This window comes from Zonotrichia albicollis, chromosome 13, assembly GCF_047830755.1.
Source record: "Zonotrichia albicollis isolate bZonAlb1 chromosome 13, bZonAlb1.hap1, whole genome shotgun sequence".
Taxonomy (NCBI): Eukaryota; Metazoa; Chordata; class Aves; order Passeriformes; family Passerellidae; genus Zonotrichia; species Zonotrichia albicollis.
The window spans coordinates 6,645,537-6,666,109 of record NC_133831.1 but is presented as its reverse complement, the minus strand read 5'-3'; the positions used below and the strand labels follow the sequence as shown (position 1 = coordinate 6,666,109).

At 51.0% G+C, this 20,573-nt stretch overlaps 1 protein-coding gene across 1 annotated transcript in view; it reads right to left on the bottom strand.

Annotated features, from left to right (window-relative positions):
• Window positions 1–1,840: 1,840 nt before the first annotated feature.
• Window positions 1,841–20,573, bottom strand: part of CNGB1 (cyclic nucleotide gated channel subunit beta 1) — a 30,178-nt gene continuing 11,445 nt past the window's right edge. The window contains exons 15-33 of the mRNA XM_074550833.1: window positions 19,594–19,723; window positions 19,225–19,267; window positions 16,450–16,582; window positions 13,852–13,947; window positions 13,232–13,389; window positions 12,894–13,073; window positions 12,043–12,251; window positions 11,112–11,162; window positions 10,905–10,991; window positions 10,501–10,565; window positions 9,968–10,090; window positions 9,328–9,469; window positions 8,941–9,100; window positions 8,221–8,318; window positions 8,049–8,132; window positions 7,246–7,364; window positions 6,533–6,679; window positions 5,753–5,993; window positions 1,841–4,109 (exon numbers count right to left, since the gene is read on the bottom strand). Of these exons, the coding sequence (XP_074406934.1) occupies window positions 3,897–4,109; window positions 5,753–5,993; window positions 6,533–6,679; window positions 7,246–7,364; window positions 8,049–8,132; window positions 8,221–8,318; window positions 8,941–9,100; window positions 9,328–9,469; window positions 9,968–10,090; window positions 10,501–10,565; window positions 10,905–10,991; window positions 11,112–11,162; window positions 12,043–12,251; window positions 12,894–13,073; window positions 13,232–13,389; window positions 13,852–13,947; window positions 16,450–16,582; window positions 19,225–19,267; window positions 19,594–19,723 (2,479 nt within the window). The 3' untranslated portion in view covers window positions 1,841–3,896. The remainder of the gene's footprint in view (window positions 4,110–5,752; window positions 5,994–6,532; window positions 6,680–7,245; window positions 7,365–8,048; window positions 8,133–8,220; window positions 8,319–8,940; window positions 9,101–9,327; window positions 9,470–9,967; window positions 10,091–10,500; window positions 10,566–10,904; window positions 10,992–11,111; window positions 11,163–12,042; window positions 12,252–12,893; window positions 13,074–13,231; window positions 13,390–13,851; window positions 13,948–16,449; window positions 16,583–19,224; window positions 19,268–19,593; window positions 19,724–20,573) is intronic.

Below are 20,573 nucleotides of genomic sequence, written 5' to 3'. Positions count from 1 at the left end.
AAACTAGGAGTGTGTCCTGCTGGCTAAAGTCTGCAGGTTTCAAGGTTGAAGTGCCTAATTTTATTTCAAGCTTCCTAATTAAACACCATTTAACTGGGCTTTCCATTTATCCTGCAATTTCTTTCTGGACCCGAGTCTAATCCCCAAACCTGCTTATTTGCTTTTACTTTCGTTACAACCTTATCAGTGATTAACCTGCAGTTGCACTTAATCTTTTTAAAAGATTTCTCTGGCTATAAATACAGAGAAGCTACCTGCCCTGTTTCTGTCCAGGGGAAAATAACTCCCTCCACTGCCAGATGTCTTGGTGGGTTGCACTGTTCCTTCTGTCAGCTGATTTCTCTAATGGGAGGCATTTGTCTTCTCTAACTTCCTACAGAACATTGAATCAGTGTCAGTTCTCTGAAAGACACAGGCCACAAGGAATATGAATACACCCCCAGTATAAAAAAAAAATTACATATATAAAAGTATAAATAGTATATATAAAGTCTCCAGTAAAGATGTTAGTGGTGACAGTGAGGCAAAACCTTCCACATTCCCACAGCTCCAAGGACAAGCTCTGCTCCTTCCTCCAGCACTTCTCTACTCCACTCATTTCACTAAAAAGCTGCAACAGCTAAAATATCACAGCAAGAAAACCTGGTTTCTATGGCAATAAGCAGCTGCCTGTCAAGATTCCCCAAGTGCTGCATTAATAGAAGAGAGGATCTCATATCAGATCGACCCCAGGCTTGAGGACACCAAGAGGAACGAGCAAAAGCTAATAAGAAATGCAGCAAAGGTACATGGAGTGTTACCAAACCCATCAGGAATGTTCCAAGGGCAGGGGAAGGAACACTGAGTGATGAGTGCCCTCTGCAAGGTATTTATTGGAGCCACTGCAAAGGAAGCCCACTGCAAATACAGAAAAACCTGGTAAGTGAATGGAATTTAAAAGTTAACAGAAGAAATCCAAGCCATGGCAACCCCAAAACAAGAGGCACTGAAGTCTCTGCCCTCATCTCTAAGCAGAGCAGAGCAAACAGACCTGAGCTCAACTCCCAGCCCAGCCTGCAAGTCTGGCCCTACCTTGACCTTAATTATTACCTGGAGAATAATCTCTCCAAAGAGCTAAAGCCATAAACAGATCACAGAGAGGGATAATTTCAGATCTCCCCATGGTTCCAGAATTACCAGTTGTGTATCCATCACCACCTCATGCTGCCTGTTGAAAACTAGGATCTTCAAGCAATCTTTTCTGTTTAAGAAAGCTTTTTTTCCCTCCTGTTGGTGATTAAAGACAAATTACAATTCTACTACCAGTATTATGTGAGCTCTGAGCCTCTTAATTATTTATTAAGAAATGATTATTTATTGGGAAATCTGACCTGCATGTGAGGATTTTCTGGCTCTGTCAGTGCATGAGTGAGCAAGAAGCCAAAATAACAGCTGGAATGTTGAAATAAATCCACACTAAATAAATTGTAATCTACATGGTGTTTATTGTAGATACAGTGAATTACGAGAGCAATTACAGCCCACTATTTATTTATAAGCTTTTTCTAAAGAAAATTAAATCATAGAAGTAAATCAGAGCCCCAGTTTGATTTTTGCATGTTTCCTGGTTTGATTACATAAATATTTAAAGAGTGGAAAAAACCTGCAACTTTTCACTCCCCATGAAAATCTTCTGCCTGGCAAATGGAAACCACTGGCAAATGACTGAGGATGAGAAATCTTCAGGGAGGTTTGGGTGAGTGCAGGCTCTCCCCTGCAATGTGATGGCTTCAGACCCCCCTGCAGTACAGGAGCTCATTAAATTTGTTTAAAAAGAAAGCAAGGCATTATTAACTAAGGCTGACACCTATTCTGGCTTTATTTTTTTGCCACAGAAACCCATACAGTTTGCAAGAGAAGGGAGGGGAAAAAGCAACAAAAGGAGATCCCAGAGGAGGCGAAGGTCAGCCTGGATGGGAAGAGGGATGACCCAGGGGGTGACAGCAGCCCTGCCACCCCTCCCTGTGTCACAGCCAGACCTGTGGAACCTGCAGCACTGCTCCCTGCATCTGCTGAACCCCTGGGAGTGCCTTGGCCATGGGGACAGGGCTGCTCCCTGCAGCAAACCTGCCCCAGCTGCTCCACCACAGGATGGGAAGTGGCTCCTCTCTGTGGGAATGGACAGCCAAAACTCGGGGAGGATCTGCAAACCTCATCCAGCCCTGCCTCATGCGCTGCTCCCCAGCCCCTCTCAGCTCACTGTGCTGGGAGCTGGCTTGAGGAGGATGAGGAGGGAGCTGGTGGTGCTGGAGGAAGATGGGGCACCTTGAGCCATCAGCTGGTGCTGGTGCTGTTTGCCTTTCCCTCCAGCACAGCTGGGGCAGTGGCTTTGTGACTTGAGTGATGAGCAGCACCAGAGTGGCTTCTCTCTGTGGGAAATGTGGCCAGGAGCCAGTCTGAGGGGGCTGAAGAAGCCAGTCTGAAGCCAGTCTGAGGTGGCTGAAGGGCTGGAAGTTGCCTGATGGAAATGGGGATGCTACAGGAATGTGTCCCCTGTTGATGGAGTGACAGAACTCTCCTTTGTCCCCTCAAAAAGGAAAGGAGCCCAGAAGTTTCTCTCCTCAATTAGGTGAAAAGACATCTCATAGACGTAGGGGACTTCACCCCAAACTTAAGGACAGCCAACTGGACAGGGGCCAAAAAGTCCTGCCTGGGCAATTGACTAGAAAAAGAAGAGAACAAAGAAACCAATTGCTTTTGTGAGGTGTTTAACCAGGGGCAAGAATCTCCTGCACCTGGCTTGGTTTTTCTCTGTTTGTTATTTTGCCTTTTATTAAACCTTTTTGTTTCCAACACTGCAGCAGAAGCCATCCTGCTGATTTCTATGCGTCCAAAGGTAGCTGAGCTGTCTTGGGTGTGTTATGGACCTCTGAGAGCTTGTGAGACCTGGCTGGAGGGGGCTCCTGTAACAGGATGGCACTGAGGCCCAGCAGGGAGTGCAGGGGAACTTGTTGGCACATGGCAGGCTCAGAGCTGACTCTGAAACACTGTCTGGGACAGGAGAGCACTCACTGCCCTTCTCTTTCCCCTCCCAGCTGGGAACCAAGTCAGTTCTCCCTTCCTGCTCTCTGTTTTTCCCTCCCAGCAGTGGCAGCACAGAAAAATCCCAAGGCTGGAAACAAAACCTCCAGGAACATCTATCTCATCCAGGATTGTGCTTCTCCATCCTTGAAAGATGCTCATCAAATCTCCCCACAAGAGCCCCCAGTCATGGAGAGCCCACCACCTTCCCAGCAAGGATTCCTCCCATGGCAAAGCCCAGGTGGTGTTGGCACCACGAGGGTCCCTCAGGCACCTTGCAGTCTGTGCACTGGGGACAGAGCTTGGCATTTCTCATGACAGTTTGGTCTGTGAGCAAATCAAGCTCAGCCTGTGAGCATAGCCCACATCCTTTTCAGATGAATCACTCCCCACTGCTGCTGTCAACCTTGAGCCCAACAGAGAAACCTTGTTGTGGTTTTTTTCCCTGGGTTGTTTCCAGCCAAGTGGTGACTCAGCTGTCAGAGGTGAATAACTCTTCATGCTTTGTCTGAACACTCATTAACCATCCAGAGCCATAAAAAGCAATTTTTCCATAGGTCTCCTTCCACAAAGCAAGAGGGCTGACCTGAGATTTAGTGGGGAATTCATAAAGGTGCTCAACAGATCTGCAAGTGGAGAAACCTTACATGGTTCTGGGTCAAATGGCAGAGGGTTTTATCAGCAGTGATTGAGGGTCTGGGCAGAAGAGAGAGGCAGATCCTACCCACAGCACATAGCCAAAGCTACAGCCACTGCATGGAAATCATTAACAACAAGAATCTGCTGGCCCAGGCATTTGCCTGACTCCTACGCCTGCCCTGGGCCCTGCTGCTCTTTCATTGCTCTTCTTCCTTTTCATCTTTCTCTGAAATCTCAGCAGCAAGGATTTCCTCATCCTCTCTTGCTGTGGAGATCACACGGATGGTGACTGAGTGATCAGGAGATTCTGAGGATATTTCTCCTCCCGGGCGGGTTTGTGCTCTGCGGGATGCGACAGGAGATCTCTGGTGCACTGGTGACTTCGGTGGGGTTGGGCTGACACTGGAACCCTGCAATGAAAAGTTAAAAAAGAGACAAAAAAAAAAAAAAAACCTTAGCAGATCCTTGCTCACTATCCCTAATATGGCAAAGCTAGGCAGGAGTTCTGTGGTTCCAGCACAGGATTTCTGCACTGGGATGCCAGCTTGAGGCCAGAGGGGCTGCTGGATTCTATCCTGTATGTCTTGAGAAGCACAGAGAGAGGAGCAGAGCAGAGCTCTCCCACCTCTGCACTAACTCTTGGTGTCACAGACATCTTTTATGAAAAACCCTTTCCTTAGGATTTTTTCTCCTGAGAAGCTGAAAGGCCTCAGGAACAAAATGTAAACAATGGTTATCTGCTGCTGTGGAATGCAACACGTACATATGTGATTGGCCCATGTTGGTTATATCTAATTAATGGCCAATCACAGTCAGCTGGCCATTTGTTATCATTCCTTCCTATTCTATTCTTAGCCAGCCTTCTGAAGAAATCCCTTCTTCTTTTAGTATAGTTTTAATGTAATATATATAATAAAATAATAAATAAAGCCTTCTGAAACATGGAGTCAGATCCTCATCTCTCCCCTCTTCCTGGGACCCCTGTGAACACGGTCAGACTCTTGGTTTGCTCCTGAAGCTTCTGGAAGGGCTGGTCTTGGCCAAACCTGGCACTAGAGCTGCTGTGAGGGAGCAGCCCCAGCCTGCCCTGTGCTCCTTTGGAGAGGAGCATTAGAAGCCAGCCCCAGGGATGTGCCAAGGAGAGGGATATCAGCAGGTCCTGCTCACCCACCACTGGGGTCAGTTCCCAGTTCATTCACCCTTCAGCACTTGTTTCAGAGCTTCTTTTGCCTCATTCAGAGCCCTCAGTGCCACTGTTCACTGCTGCTGTTAACTGGTTATGGATTAATGTTAAACACCACATGGTTTGAAGCTTCTCAAGCCTCTGGAGGGCTGCAGAAGTGCAGCTATGTTTGGCATCAGCCTGGTGTTTACCCAGCCCCAAGGTCACTGCACTGCCTGGCAGCTCCTCCCTCCCTCCCTGTGCACATCCAGATGTGATAAGTGTGCCTGGCTCCATGCTGAGAACAACAAAGCAGGGGCTGCATGGAGACAAAACTCTCCTTACAAGTTTGGCTGAGACAGTTGGAAATAAAAAAGGAGGGGAAAAAAAGGACAGAGCCATTTTCAGCTGCTCATGGCAAAAAGCAAGGAGTTCCTGCAGAGGTGGCAGGATGGCATTGCAGGCTGTGGGCACCTCTGTCCTGGCCACTTGGGGAAAGATTTGGGACATCAACTGGGCTGTGGGTGCATTGATTAATTGATTCATACATTGATTAATTATTAATCATAATTATGATTAATTATCCTGTCTCTGCAGGATAGAAGATACATTCATTCATCTGTGGCTACAGCCCAGCTAGAAATTGGACTCAGGCGTAGCACAGGCAGGCAAAAATTTAACGTATTTCCCTTTTGTATAGCAAAACACTGGCACTCCACCAAAGACCTGTGCAAGATGCTGGGTCACCCCTTCCTGCCTGCCCACGCTTTGACAAACCCCAACATCCTGAGCTCGGTCTTTTAAGGCACCTTAACCACTCCAGAGCTGCTGGGGAGAGCACACTTGGTATCTAAGGAAGCAAAGCCGGATCTCTGCGCTCCCCGTGCTGACCTGCGCCTCCTGCATCGCCTGCATCGCCTGCGCTTCCTGCATCTCCTGCATCGCCTGCAGCTCCTGCAGCTCCTTCAGCCTCCAGCGGAGCCGCCCCAGGGGCCCCTTGCCCCCCATCCTCCCCGTGGCCGCCAGGGCAGCCCGGAACAGCTTTGGGGTCTCCGCTTTCGGGGGGATGACCAGCGCATCTCCGGGGCCTCCCTTCTCATCTTTGGGCTTGTTGTTGCTCCTCAGCATTTTCCTGCAGCACGGGAAGGGAGAGGTGGTGTCAGTCCGGGAACATTGTGTTAGCTGGATTTTATAATGCAGAGAAACCAAGCGTTAAAAGCAGCACAAGGAGCTTTGTGTGTCTTGGCGAGGACAGAACAACCAATCTGAGCGATGCTAAAAACTAAACCGAATCTTTACATGGATTTTTAAGCGAAGGCGCTTTGGCCATGCTCCTTGCCCAGCTCCACCCGCTGTGGACAACCAATCTAAGCGATGCTAAATGTTAAACCGAATCTTCACAGGGATTTTTAAGCGAAGGCGCTTTGGCCGCACTCCGTGCCCAGCTCCAGCCGCTGTGCCAGGCGGGTTCCGGCAGGCGGAGGCTCCGCTCAGCGCCGGGGCCCGGGTGCCCTCTGCCGAGGGACGGCGGCCGCAGCCCAGCTCCGCTCCGGGAGCATCCCCAGGGCTCCACACAGAGAGAAAACCCCCCCGAGACTGCGAGGCCCCGGCTCTGCTGGTTTTAAACCCCCGCAGGTTAGAAAGGAGCAGCCCAGCAGCCCAAGCACGCACTTGGCTTTCTTGCGCAGCAGCTTCTGAGACTCCGGGTAATGCACCAAAATCTCGTTCAAGTCTTTCTTCTCCAGAATAAAAAGGTTGGCGAAGCCGTGGGCCACGACGTTTGCTGTGCGGCGATTTCCCCCTCCTGCTGCCAGCAGGCTGGGAGAGACAATGCGAGACATCAACACCTCTGTTGGCAGGCTCAGAACTGCAAATCTCCTTTACACCTCTGCACCTCTCTCAGGGGACTCAAGAGTTTAATTTTCACTCCTGATGGGATTTATCGTGCTGTTTTTAAAGAATGATAAAGGGAAACCTTGCATGGAGTACTATATAAAATATTATCTGTGGTTCTGAAGGGTTAAATATTGTGTTTAACACCAGTCTGGTGTCTGCTGGGCTGTGGGGAGGCAGCAGTGTTGCTGCGTTACCAGCTGGTGCAGGGCTTTTCATTCCCTTGGAAGGGCTGGGAGAATGTATTTGTGAAACACCTTTTCTGATCAATTTTCCCATTCCTCCATCCATATTCCCCTGTTTACCATCCCCAGCTCCCCAGGCAGAAGACAACACAATGACAGAAACAGCAGGAAAGCTGTGATTTGTGTCTCAGCCTCTGCCCAGCATTCACGGCTCTCAGTCACAAAGATTAATTGGGATGCTGCTGATCCCTCCATGTCTCACCCACAGGCTGTATTTCCCCAGCTCCCTGACAGTGCTTCTCTCACCTGATTTCCCCAAAGACAGATCCAGCTTTCAGAGTCACCAGCACGGATTTGCCGTCGGGTCCCCCCAGCACCTGCACCTGTCCCGCCTGGATGATGTACATCTCCCGGCCTATCTCCCCCTGCAGGGAAGGGGGAGCTGGCCAGGGACACCTCATGGATGCCCTAAGGATGCCCATGGCCTCTCCAAGCTCCCAAAACATCTTGATGGTTCTCATTCCTGAGCATTCTCATCTCAGCATCCCCAAGACTCCAACTGTAGCCATGATGTTTTATGAAAAATCCTTTCCTTAGGATTTTTTCTCCTGAGAAGCTGAGGCTTCAGGAACAAACTGTAAACAATTATTATCTGCTGCTGTGGACTGCAACAGGTGGATCTGTGATTGGTCTATGTTGGTTGTTTCTGATTAATGGCCAATCACAGCCCAGCTGTCTCAGACTCTCGGTCAGACACAAGATTTTGTTATCATTCTTCTTCTTGCTTGCAAGCCTTCTGATGAAATCCTTTCTTCTATTCTTTTAGTATAGTTTTAATATAATATATATAATAAAATAATAAATCAAGCCTTCTGAAACATGGATTGAGATCCTCATCTCTTCCCCTTTCCTGGGACCCTTGTGAACACCACCACACCCAACAAGCTTTCCCCTGTTGTTCAGAGCTGCTTTGTACAAGGCCAGCTGCCACCAAGGGTGTTTTTGCTCTAAATTCCCTCCCTGTGAGGTGGCCCAGCAGGGTGAAGGGCCAGGCCTGGCTCCCCCTGTGCCCTGCACAGCCTGGCTGTGACTCCCAAGCATCCCCGTACCTTCTTGCACACGTAGTCGTTGGGCAGGTACACCACTGATCTGAGCCGCTTCAGCATGTCAAAGATCATCTGTCTGTCACAGCCCTGAGCCCAAAGAGAGCCAAAACATGCCAGCCTCAGCGTGTGCTGGCATGGCAGGCTGTGCCAGGCAGGGCTGGGCTGCAGAGGGTACCTGGAAAAGGGCCACTTTGCTCACGATGTTGTAGTTCACGTCGATGGCGATGTCCAGCCTCATCTTGTCCGGCAGCTGCACCAGCAGCTCTGACTCATCTGTGAGACACAGCAGAAAAGTGGCTGCTTCCAGCACTTGATTTGGGAGTGTGTCCTTCATGTGGCAGTGGGGAAGCAGCCCATGTTGTGGTGGCAGAGGTCAGGAGCCAACGCACACAGAAAGGTTTCCCCTGGCTTCTGCCCACCCAGCAACCTGCAGGTCTAAATCTGAAGTGGGATGGAAAATCACCCTTTGCATTATCCCTGCCCTGATGGCTCCCAGAAACAGACCACTGACCCAAATCAGCATTTCTCCTGTCCAGGGGGTGGGCACAGAGGTTCTGCTGCTGCCTGATGGCTCACTGTAGGGTGAGCTGGTGGCTTTGCTGCTGGACACACTCTGGCCATGATGGACAGTCACTGTCCTCTCCCCAGGGCACCTGGGACACTGGACATGGGATGCCATGTCACCAAAGTGCTGCAGAGACCCAGTGGCAGTCTGTGAACTCCATAGGTGGACAAACAAGCCCCTGTGCTGAAGAGTAAAATAAACCACCCTCCACCCCCAAACTGTAGTGCTGTTTGATGGTAACATTTCAGCTCTGCAGAGCAACCATATGAGATAAAACATGAGATAAAACATGAGATTCAAGCATTCAGCCTTGGAGTGGCTGGATCTCACCTAGCATGCCTTGGGAGTGCCATGTGTACTCGTACCACGTCTTCACCCTGTTCTGCACTGCCCTGGGGATCCTGTAGAAGTTCATGTATTTAATGGTGCTGTCCATGCAGCTCCGGTAGTAGGTTTGTCCTGCAGTAGCAGCACCAACCACGTCTCTCATCTGAAAGGAAGAGGTGGAGGAGAACTTTAGGTTGCTGTCACTTATCCTTCAGCAGGTTAAGCCCATTAGCCTAACCCTACCAGCATCTGCAAGATCCTTTTTGTCTCGCACCAATGCTGAGCAGGTCTTCCCATGGGGAAAACAAACCCAGAGAGACAAACCTGTGGATCAAACCCACCAAACCCACCCCTAGCTGAGGCTGTAAATCCCCTCTGACTCCAACTCACCTGCCCTATCATGACAGAGAAAGCAAAGACCCCTGTGAAGTAGTTCAGCAGCTGGAAGACGATCTCAAACAGGGTCTTGGGGTCTGGCAGGCCCCCGATGGTGATGAGGGTTTTCACTGCCCAGTAGTAACAGCGGATGTAGCTGGAGGAGAAAAGGAGAGGAGAAGAGGAGGCAGCTCTGAAGGCATTTCTGTTTCACCCCTCAGCACAGAGTTACAGGCCAGAGCCTGCTGAGAGTAATTATGGATGGCAAAAGGAAAAACTGCAGGGCTTCAGACCCCCCACCACACCTGCAGGTGCTTCTGAAGATGCTACAGGAGCAGGGAACCAATGGTCCCTCCAGGATCCTCCACCTGGGAGGCTCAGCTCTGGTTACTCCTGGTTTCTGCTCCTCTGCCATAAAGCAGCAACATGTTTTCAGCCCCATTTACACTTTTAGAAATTATCAGGGGGAAAAACATGTTTGTGAACAAATTGTTGGAATAGCATTTAAGAGAAGCCATGTGTTCCCTGGTCTTGGGCCTTCCCTTGGGTGTTTTGCTTTAGGGGTTTTCATGATCCCAGCTGCATCCCAACACGTCCCTTATTGCTCCAGCTCCAGCAGGCTGTGCTGTGTGAGACCCCCAGCCCTGGTCTGTACCTGTTTCCTTCCCCATCATAGACCCAGGTGGTGGAGCCCAGTCCTTCGTAGGCTGATGCCCAGTAGTAAAGGCAGGAGTTCACATGGAGGCTGTACAGCAGGTAGGCAGTGGTGCGGATCACCCTGCAGAGGAACCCAGGAGAGAGCAGGAAGGGAGATGAGATCTGCAGGGAAAGGTGTCAGGTCCCCCCTGGGATCAGTGGGAGCCCTGAAGTGGTGACCACACAGGTGACAGAGCACCCCAGCCCTGCTGCTGCCTCCTGCAGCTCCAGAAGTGCCAGGAAAGGCAGTTTATCTGCTGATGGCTCCCCTTCACTGCCAGCCCCCCTGTCCCTGTGCGTTGGGGAGAGCTGATCCTGCCCATGCAGGCTTTGGGAACCTCCTGTCCCACCACATCAGCCAAAGTCCATTCAGCCAGCCCAGGCACAGCAGGGAAAAAATCAGGGGCCCAGAACAGTGCAGAATGAAGGGAACCTTCCTGCCCAGGGGCAAAGAGCAATTCCATGCTCCCTCCTTGCCCCCATGGCCCTCACCTGTAGATGTAAGCCTTGGTCAGGATGGCCTCCAGGCGGTTGTTGAACTCGAAGAAGGCCATGTACTGGGAGGAGAAGGAGAGATGCATGTTCCAGGTTCCCCTGGGAGAATCCCCTCCCCATAAAACCCCCCTGCCCCTCATTTCCCTCCTGCAGCCCCTCTGCAGCGTGGACTGCCACAGGCAGATTTGTCTCCATTCTTCAGTGCCCTCCTAGTCAAAAGTGAATGGTTTAGGATTGAAATGAAGTGTGTGACCTGCAAAGCCTTTGGGACAAAACTCCCCTCCATTTTGTGATCCTCCTGTCACCGTGGATGGGTGTGAGCAGGCACAGCTCACCCAGGCAGCAGAGGAGCCCTCTGTGCCCTGTGCAGCTGCTGCTCTGCTTTGTGAGCCCTGGCTCACCTTCAGACACCGGGGGAAGCGCAGCAGGGGATTCACACCCACTTTGAAGTAGAAGAAATCCAGGGGGAGCAGGCACAGCACATCCATCTGAAATGCACACGGGAGACACCTCTGTGGGGAGCTGCAGGGGCCCCGGGGTGGGGCTGAACCCACAGGGCAGGTGAAAGAGGTGAAAGATTCAGTGAATTGAAGACAATGCTGACAAACCTTGAAGCGCTGTGACCGCAGGTAGTTCTCTTTCATGGCCTTTTTGTCAGTCTGGGGGGAACAGGAGGGAGAGAGAGAGGAATATTGATTATTGCTTAGAGAAAGGAAAGCTAGGCCAGTGTGGTCATGCCTGGCTTTCCTTCTCTGCACCACGACAGGGAAGATGCTCCCTTTGTGCCTGGAAAGGGGGAAGAGCAAGCAGAGAAATCCTGGCTGTTTCCCATCTTCCCATCCTACCTTGGGACATCCTGTGCTGATTTTGCATCCCAGGAAAAGCACATCACAGTGCCAGCACCACAAAATCAGCATTTGCAGGGGAAACTGCCTGTCTGAGCATCTGCATGGGCATAGGAAGGCTGCACCCTCAAGGTGTGATTTTTCAGTTTGTTTAATTGAATATGGAAATGAAATCAAGGGCTTGCCTTATCTCAAGGGAGTGATCTGTGTGTTCAGATTGCAATTGCTAACACATCCTGCCTGGTGTGCTCCTGAAAATTAACCCCAGGGTTTGTCACACCCATGCCCAAGGCTGGCACCACACGGCTGTGCCAAGGTCAGTCAATGAACCCCTCACCACAGGCAGAGCCACCCCCGGGAGCAACACCCTGCAGGCATCCCTGCCCAGAAACAGGAAGGCCACACAGTATGGAGAGAATGGGACTGATTTTCTAGGGGAAAATTGTGTGTTTGGCAGACAAAATACAGCTGGCTTGTCCAGTCAGTGTCAGGAGAGATGCTTGTGGTCTCTGGGAGTGGACAGAGCCGTGCTGGCCATGGCCATGGTGAGAGGGCTCAGTTCAGGGTCCAGCAGCACCTGGTGGCCATGGCCATGGTGAGAGGGCTCAGTTCAGGGTCCAGCAGCACCCTCAAGGTGATGGGGTGGGAGTGCCCAGCTGGTCCCCAGTGCTGGATGCAGTGCCCTGCCACTCACAATGATGTCTCCCCCCTGCACGAACTGCAGCCGGGTCTGGAAGATGAGGATGTCCAGCAGGTAAATGAGGTCACAGAGGTAATCCACCAGCAGCCAGTAGTGGATGTTGGCTGGGGTCTGGTAGGGGAAGGCCCAGCGGACAGGGATCAGCCAGCAGTTCCAGTTCCAGGCCATGACCACGAAGAACAGCCACAGCACGTACATCAGATCTGCACACAGGGAACAGCACCACCATCAGCTGGAAACACGTCCCTGCTCTGGGGGAATCCTCCTCACAGAGGGGTTTCCATCCCTGGCCTGCCCTCAGCACAAAGGAAAACCTGCCAGAAGTCTCTTGGTGACAGTGTTTGATCTCCAGCACAGAGTGAACACCCCTGGTCACAGAACACACCACATTTTATCAGAAAGCTTCTTCTAACTTTGCTATATTCAGCTATATTTGCTTTTGCTCTGCTCTCACAACTCCAGCTTCCCTGTTTTTGTTTCTCCCCTCCAGCTGTGCTGAACTGGTGGCTGGCTGCCTGAGCCCAGAGGCTTCCAAAGGATTGAGGAATATGAGAGACTAAGGAAAGAGCTGGGCTTCTGTGAGGTGGCCACACAGAATCTTCTTCTGTGATTTTAATTTTTTGGGGGGATATCCACACCACAGGGAAAGCAGAATGCCCAGTCCTGCTCTTGACACCCACAGCTGGAAGTATGGAGGAAGGCCTGTGCCTTGCAGAGGAATTTAAAAGTCTGAGCTTTAGTGAAAAAGCTAAGCTGCTTCTTGCTTAGTTTTCCTCCCCTCTCATCACCCTCTCTCCCCCAGTCCCTCCAGGTGCCCCCAGTCCAGGCTGTGCCCCATCACTCACTGGTCAGGGGGTCAATGCTGCTGGGGAACTGGTAACTCTTGAGGTGCTCCAGCCAGGGCCGGCGCTTGAAGGTGCAGCACAGCATCTCACAGTAGTGGTCATCCCCCAGAGGTTTGTCCCCCTCCAGATCCCCTCCTGGGGCAGGCGCTGCTGCTGCTGCAGGTGCTGGCTTGCTGGGAGCTGGGAGAGGCCACACAGTTATTTCAAAGTGCAGAAAAAATAATCTTCTTGCTGCAGTTTTTCTTAAGGTGTTTAAACTGTTAATAAAACAGCAGCCAGAAAACACAGCGTGTACAGGGACCCACCAGGGAAACACTCCCAGCCCCACCTGGACTCACATGCCACGGGACTCTCATCATCTGAGGTGACATCAGAGTCAATGAGCTTCTCCTTCACCTTCTCAGTCCTCTCCTTGAAGAGCCTCACCAGCTCCTGCAGCCGGGTGTTGATGATGGCACTGCTCAGGCTCGAGGCCGAGCCGATGCGCTCGGGCAGGCTGGGGGACACCAGAGGGCATTGCATGGAGGTAGGGAAGGGCAGGGCAGGTTATTGGGGTCACAGAAACCTGGAATGGCTTGGGTTAGAAGGGAAAGGAAAGGCCAGGGCAGGTTATTGGGGTCACAGAAACCTGGAATGACTTGGGTTAGAAGGGACCTTAAGGCTCATCTCATTCCAGCCTCTCTGCCATGGGCAGGGACACCTTCCACTAGACCAGGTTGCTCCCAGCCCCATGACCCAGTCATTATTCCCATTCTTTAACCTGCTGCATCTGAATTAGGATTTACCTGTGTTTATTGGGGTATTGTGTACTGAGAAGAACACAAACTGGCATGGCTCCCTCTCCCTTTGGTATCCCAAAGGATATTTGGGGTATTTGCTATTTCCACCCAAGCCCCAGGATGTGAACCCCAGGATGTGAACCCCTGGCTGATCTGGAGCGCCTGGGCCCATTTCTCACCTTTCCCTGTGCTCCTGGTCCCAGCCCAGCCCTTGGCTGGAGGATTGGCTCACCAGCCCCCTGTCCAGAGCATCCTCTGGGAGCAGTCGCCTTCTCCTGCAGACACAAACACAGACACCAAGGCTTGGCTTGGCTCCTCTCCTTCCTCTTCCTCCTCCCAGGTGTGACCTGTTTTCCATTCCCCCTTCTCCTGCTAGGGTCAGTTTACCCTAATTTTTGTGACATTGCCTGGAGTAGTTGGGAGTGAGCCTCCTGCTCCTTTCCTGCTGGAGCTCTGCTCCTCCCTGAGTACCAACCAGCCCTTGCAGCCACCTGGCCCATTTTGCAACTCAATTTGGGTACCTGGCAAGATGCACAGAGGGCAGGCATCATCCTGTGCTGGCCCCCAGGGCCACAGCTCCACAGCACTGCCCTTCAAGGGGCAAGGAAAGTGCAATGCCACAACACCCAGAGCTTGTGTCCTAACTGAGCTGGGCCGCCCTTTGGCACAGATGGGTTTCTCAGGTGACTTCCTTACATGTGAGCACAAAAGGTGTCAGAAGGGAAGCTGAATATGAAGGTAGCAGTCCCAGCAAAAGTCTAGAGAGGTTTGCAAACCTGCAGCCAAGCCCAGAGCTCCAGCTGTGATGAGGAAATTGTCTCCAGGCACCACAAGTGCTGCTCCCACAGAATGTCTCAGTGCTGTGTGTGGAGCAGGAGGAGGAGGATGCTGAGGGAGCATCCTGCCAGCACCAATCTCCCAAAGGAATGGGAGTCAAATGGGATTCAAATGCTGTGAACCCACCAACTCCAGCCTCTCTGCTCCCAGGTGTGTCCTGCTGGGAGGTGCAGCATGTGAACAAGACTGATGAACCTTCATTTCCCAAGAAATGGGCCCTGCCAGAGCCATGTTATAACTCCAGGCTGAGGCCAGTAGAAGGGATTTAGAGATAACTGCTCAATGCAGAATTATGTCTTTTTTCTCTGGAAACACCAGCAGGACATGGGCATTTCCCTTCTGCCTCACAATAATTAATTTTTATTTCTTTATGAAGGAGAACAGGAGTTCCTTGCTTTTAAAAATACCCAATGTTGTTTTGGGGTACTCCCTGGAGACCCAGCAGAAAGGTTTATGTGCTCACATGTGTAAGTGCAAATATGTTTAATGCTGTCTGTGTTTTCACTGCAGGTATTTTACACGAAGCCTTGGGCTCTGCTGTCCCAGTATAAATAGCTGTTCAACAGACCAGATCATTGACATTTTTGCCATTTTTTTTTACAGTTCAACAGGATTGTTGACATTTTTGCCATTTTTTAGCTGTTCAACAGACTGGATTGTGGACATTTTTGCCTTTTTTTTTTTGCTCCTCCAGGAGCAAAAACTAAAAGATCCAAAAGATCCAAACTATTAGGTGAGAATGACTACAGCGCCTGGTTTACAGCACAGAAAATAATCCCACTTTAGCTTTCATTTTGAATCCTCTGCAAGGGTGAGCCTCAAAAAAATCATAGTGCAACCACAGAAAAAAATCCATCAGCTTCCTCCAGCCTAAATTTATAAGCTCAGTTTTAATCCTCCCTCTCTCCAAGCATAGAATCACTGAATGATCAGGGTTGGAAGGGACCTTAAAAGATCATTTAGCTCAGGAAGAGAAACCTTCCAGCTAGGCCATGTAGCTCCAAGCCCCATCCAACCTGGCCTTGAACATTTCACAGGATGGGGCTTCCACCACTCCTCTGGAAGCTCAAACTCAGGGGGGACGTGCTGCAAACCTTTGCAGCAAAAATACAGGAAGAAAATGGATTATTTTAAAGATGCAGGCTCATATCCAGCACATAGACTCTCTGTGCTCTGAATTTGGGAACAGAGACAAATGGTATTTCCCCATGGCTTGGGGATCCAGCCCATCTCCAGGAGGACACACACACAGGGCTGTCCCTGACCATAAAAGCATTAAACAAAATTTAATTTAAAAATGCAAACAAGAGGAAAAGCTTTGGCCATCTCCTCTGCTGTGCACTGGGGTGACACCCACTGCACACACAGCACTGTCCAAACCTGCTGGGAATGAGCATCTCCACGTGGATAAACTTGGATAATAAATGTTCTTGTGCTGACAGCCTTGGGGGGCGCTGGGACCACTGGGCAGAGCTGTACCTGGGGGATGCTGTACCTGAGGGATGCTGTGCCTGGGGTTTGCTGTACCTGGGGGATGCTGTGCCTGGGGGATGCTGTGCCTGGGGTTTGCTGTACCTGGGGGATGCTGTGCCTGGGGGATGCTGTACCTGGGGGATGCTGTATCTGGGGGATGTTGTACCTGGGGGATGCTGTATCTGGGGGATGTTGTACCTGGGGGATACTGTGCCTGGGGGATGCTGTACCTGGGGGATGCTGTGCCTGGGGGTTGCTGTGCCTGGGGGATGCTGTGCCTGGGGGATGCTGTACCTGGGGATGCTGTACCTGAGGGATGCTGTACCTGGGGGATGCTGTACCTGGGGATGCTCTACCTGAGGGATGCTGTACCTGGGGGATGCTGTACCTGGGGATGCTGTACCTGAGGGATGCTGTGCCTGCGGGATGCTGTGCCTGGGGGATGCTGTACCTGGGGTTTGCTGTACCTGGGGGATGCAGCGCCCGGCACGGCCAGCAGGTTGGGGGCGCCAGCCGCAGGCAGCTCTCCATAGGTGCCGTGGATCTCCACAGCACGCTCTGGGCTGTCCACATCCTTGATCTCCACGGTGGGGGGGTGACCTGCTCCGTGGGGAAGGACAACAATGGCAGGTGAGGGGGCACAGGGCCCCCCTGCAGCCAGGATGGCTCCCCAGAGCCGCCCCCAGGCCCTGCAGCGTGTGGGAAGGACTCTCCTTCTCCCTCCCTTCCCTTCCCTTCTTGCCTGGCTCTCCTTTCTCCTAAGCATTTGGAGCACTTCTTTATCTTTTTCTTTTTCTTTTTTTTTTTTTTTTTTTTTGCCCAGTTTTAACAGTCTAAGAGCTGCCATCTGCTGCCCTTCTGCTTGCCCAGCTTGCAGTGATTGCAGCTACTTCATCTGTGTTGGGCTCCTGTGGTTTGGAAAACCATGGAAATGAGGATTCCCAGCTGCAGGTGCCATGCAGGAGCCCAGGATTTCCAGGGGCAAACCTGTCTCCCAGGGTGTAGAGATTGTCCTGGTTCTTCTGAATGTAAACACATGGATTGTGACAGCCCTGAACCACACAGTGTTGGCTTTCCATGCAGAATAAGGCACTATTACAATAAACATTTATGGCTTCTTTCTTCTGCAGAGGTAATAACTGCTCCCTGCCACAGGCAAGGTCAGAAGCAGGAAGGTTGGATGTTTGTGGTGGGTAAAGAAAGATGCCAGTGGCCCAAAGGAGAACTGGGGGCTACCTTGGCCAGACCCCACAGTCATTTGGCTGTGAAGTGTAATGTCTTCCTCAGCTATTCAACAAAATAAAATTAATTCCTGCAGGATTTCTTCTTTTCACACATCTGAGAGACCCCATGCACCTTCTCCTGCTTCACTCTGATGTGAGGCTAGGGGATCAGAGTGTGGCTGGATGAAATGCCTGAGAAAAGGCCTGTTTGGGTGGCAGAGTTAAAATCCTGTGGCATGTTAGGAAAAGCAGCAGAATTCGGCTTGCTGGTGAAAAACAAAGCAAAGCAAAGCTGCAGAAAAGGCAGAAAGCCATGAGCAGCAAACCTCCGCCTTCCTCTCCTGTAGGCACGAGCAGGCTGCACAAATGCTGGAGAGAAAACTGTGTGTGGTGAAATTGCACCCTCTGCCTGCAGCTCCTTCAGGAGAGCCTTTCTGAGCAGCTCTAAACACACAGCATTTGCAGACACACTCAAGACTTGGCTAAAAAGGCACATGGTGATGAGGCAGAAGCAGACAAACACGTGGGGTTTGTTCCCCAGCCTCTGTGCTGCAACATGAAGCATGCTTTTATTTTTTTTAAATGATTCCCCCCTCCCTCAGAAAGCAACAAAAAAAGCAACTACTCCAGGAACCCCCCTGCACCCCTCTAGCTGCACAAGGCATCAAAGCCAACATCTCTAATACCTAGTGGGGGTTGCTCCTCAGTGCAAAAATTGGGGTTGACAAGTCCAGCCTTTGGCTTGCTGGCGACAAGGACAGGGGTGGCAGCAGGGGCTCGGCAGCTGGGGACACTGGGGACATTGGGCAGCTGCTCTAGAGTCCCGTGGCCAGCAGGAGAGGGGGCCCTGCCAGCCCAGGGCTTGTCATGCACCAGCTGGAAGAGCTCGACGTCCTGGGCCCGCCTGGCCATGCTGCTAGCAGCTGCTGGGAGCTTCAAGCAAGGGACAAGGCATCTGCAGCTGCAACAGAACAGAGGGCTGTGAGAAGGGAGGGGTGTGGGGCTGGCTGTGTGAGAAGGGAGGGATGTGGGGCTGACTACTGTGAGATGGGAGGGATGTGACACACAGGGATGTGGGGCTGGCTGTGTGAGAAGGGAGGGATGTGGCACACAGGGATGTGGGGCTGACCCGGGTTTGGGGCTGCTGCTGCTGCTCACAGGGCTGGTGGCAGTGCTGGGCATCCCAGCTCATGTTTTTCATGGAGTCGTGGAAGGTTAAGGGGTGGAAGGGACATTAAAGGTTGTGTCCCATGAGCAGGGACATCTCCTGCTGCTCTAGGTTGGTCAAGGTCTTACCCAGCCTGGCCTTGAGTACTGCCAGGGTTGGGGCATCCACAATCTCCATGGGCAACATATTCCAGTATCTCACCACCCTCACTGGGAAGAATTTCTTCCTAATAATCTAACCTAAATTCCCCCTCTTTCACTTTGTACCCATCACTCCTTGTCCTATCACTACAGTTCCTGACAAATCAGCATTTTCCAGCATCATTGCCCCTCTGCAAGGGCTGCATGCAGAGAATCTCAGGGGTGAGGGCAAGCCATTCCCTGAGCATCTTCCTGATGCCTGTGGAGTTCTGCCAGGATGTGCCTCTGCTCAGTCAGGATGCAATGGGAACTTACCAACCATTTTCATTACCAACCATTGCTTCCTAAAACATTATATTAAAATCTGTTTTATGCCACTGGTTATTCTCCAAAGGGAGAAAAGTGGTAGAGAAAATACTTTTTTATCCCTGTACATCCTCCAGCTGAAGGAGAAACTCTTGTTTCACATCAGGGATTGCAGCATCAACAGGACTAAGCATTGTACATGCAGAGCTAGCTGCAGACAATGCCAATATTGCCATTGTGCAGTGCCCACAGTATGTTTTACCCTGTGAACAGCCCTGACTGCTCCTGCAGGCTGCAGAGAAGGCAGCTCCCTGCTTCCTGCCAGCAGGAGAGGAGAAGCTGGATTCTCCCCCCATCCCTGCCTTACTCCATCCCAGTCTGGCACCCTCCTGATACCCCTTGTACCTTCAGCATCAGTTTCAGCAGCTTCAGCTGGCTCCTCTTCCACCTTCAATATGAAAAATAAAAGGCATTTTAAGGAGAAAAAGCCCCGAAAAAGTGAAAGAGCAGCCTTTGCACTTGACTGGCTGCCCCATGTCCCTCCTCTCAGACTCAGCCTGTTCAGTGCCCACTCCGGAGGGTGAGAGGAGCCTTCCCTTTACCCACAGCCAGCTCTGCTGCCCAGCTTCAGGGATGGGGACACCCAGGTGGGCAGCATGGCCTGTGCCCAGCCCAGCCTGCCCCTGCCAGGGCACTGCATCCCCCAGAGAAGCTCTGAGCCCCAGGGCAGAGCAGAGCTCAGTGCAGGGAGCCGAGCAGGGAGCGGTGCTGTACCTGCACAGGGGCACATTGCAGATTGCTTATCTCAACTTCCTCCAGCTGCTCAGCCCCGGGGGCCTCCTGGGCAAGGCAGGCTTCTTCCACACCCTCATCAGCAGGGGGACAAGGAGGCTGCAGCAGGGGCCTGCAAGGGAGAGAAGAAATACTGCCTGGGAGACCAGGTGAGAGGTGACGAATAAATCAGGGCATTGCATGGGCACGGGCAGAAACTGCAGAGGCAGAAAGATCCAGGCAGAATGTTTCTCCTCCTGTGCATCATTTCTCATATAATTAAAATGAGACAAATAAAAAGCCAAAATCTAATTTCCAGGCAAGGCTTTCCCACAAGAACTATTAAAATCCCATGTTTGCCTGTGCAAGACACCATCAGGACACATAATTCTCATTTTCCTTCCTGAGCAAGCACAGGCCTCAGCTCCACCATTCTGACAAAGAGGCTCTCAAGACTGATTTTGTTGCTTTAATATAACTTCATAACTGAAGTAAAAGCACCTCAAATGTTGCTCTGTGCATTTACCTCTTGATTTGTTCTTTCCTGGCAAGAAATGCAAAGCATGGATTTGGCATAATGAGAATTTTAAGACAGCTAAATGCATGAAAATATTTGTTTTGTTATTTTTAATAATTTCTCCCTTTCATATTTAAAATTATGCTCCCTTCAAATGTGATCGCAAATCTTTCCATCCTAAACTAGAAAACCTGTTGGTCTCTCTCTCTTCTCCCAGTAAACAAACACATTGAAGGATGGAGTAGCATCTCATTCACCCCACAACTGAAGCTCAAGTTTCTACAGTGAAGCTCCAGGAACAGATTTTGATGAAATACAAACATATGGGCTTGACAGTGAGTAATCATGTGTTTTCAGCTTCTTCCTGAAAATCTAGCTACTTCAGAGGAATTAACACAGAATAATATTGTAGTGCTAGGTAATAAATCTCTAAATGTTTATCTCATGTGAAATCAGAGCAAACTGC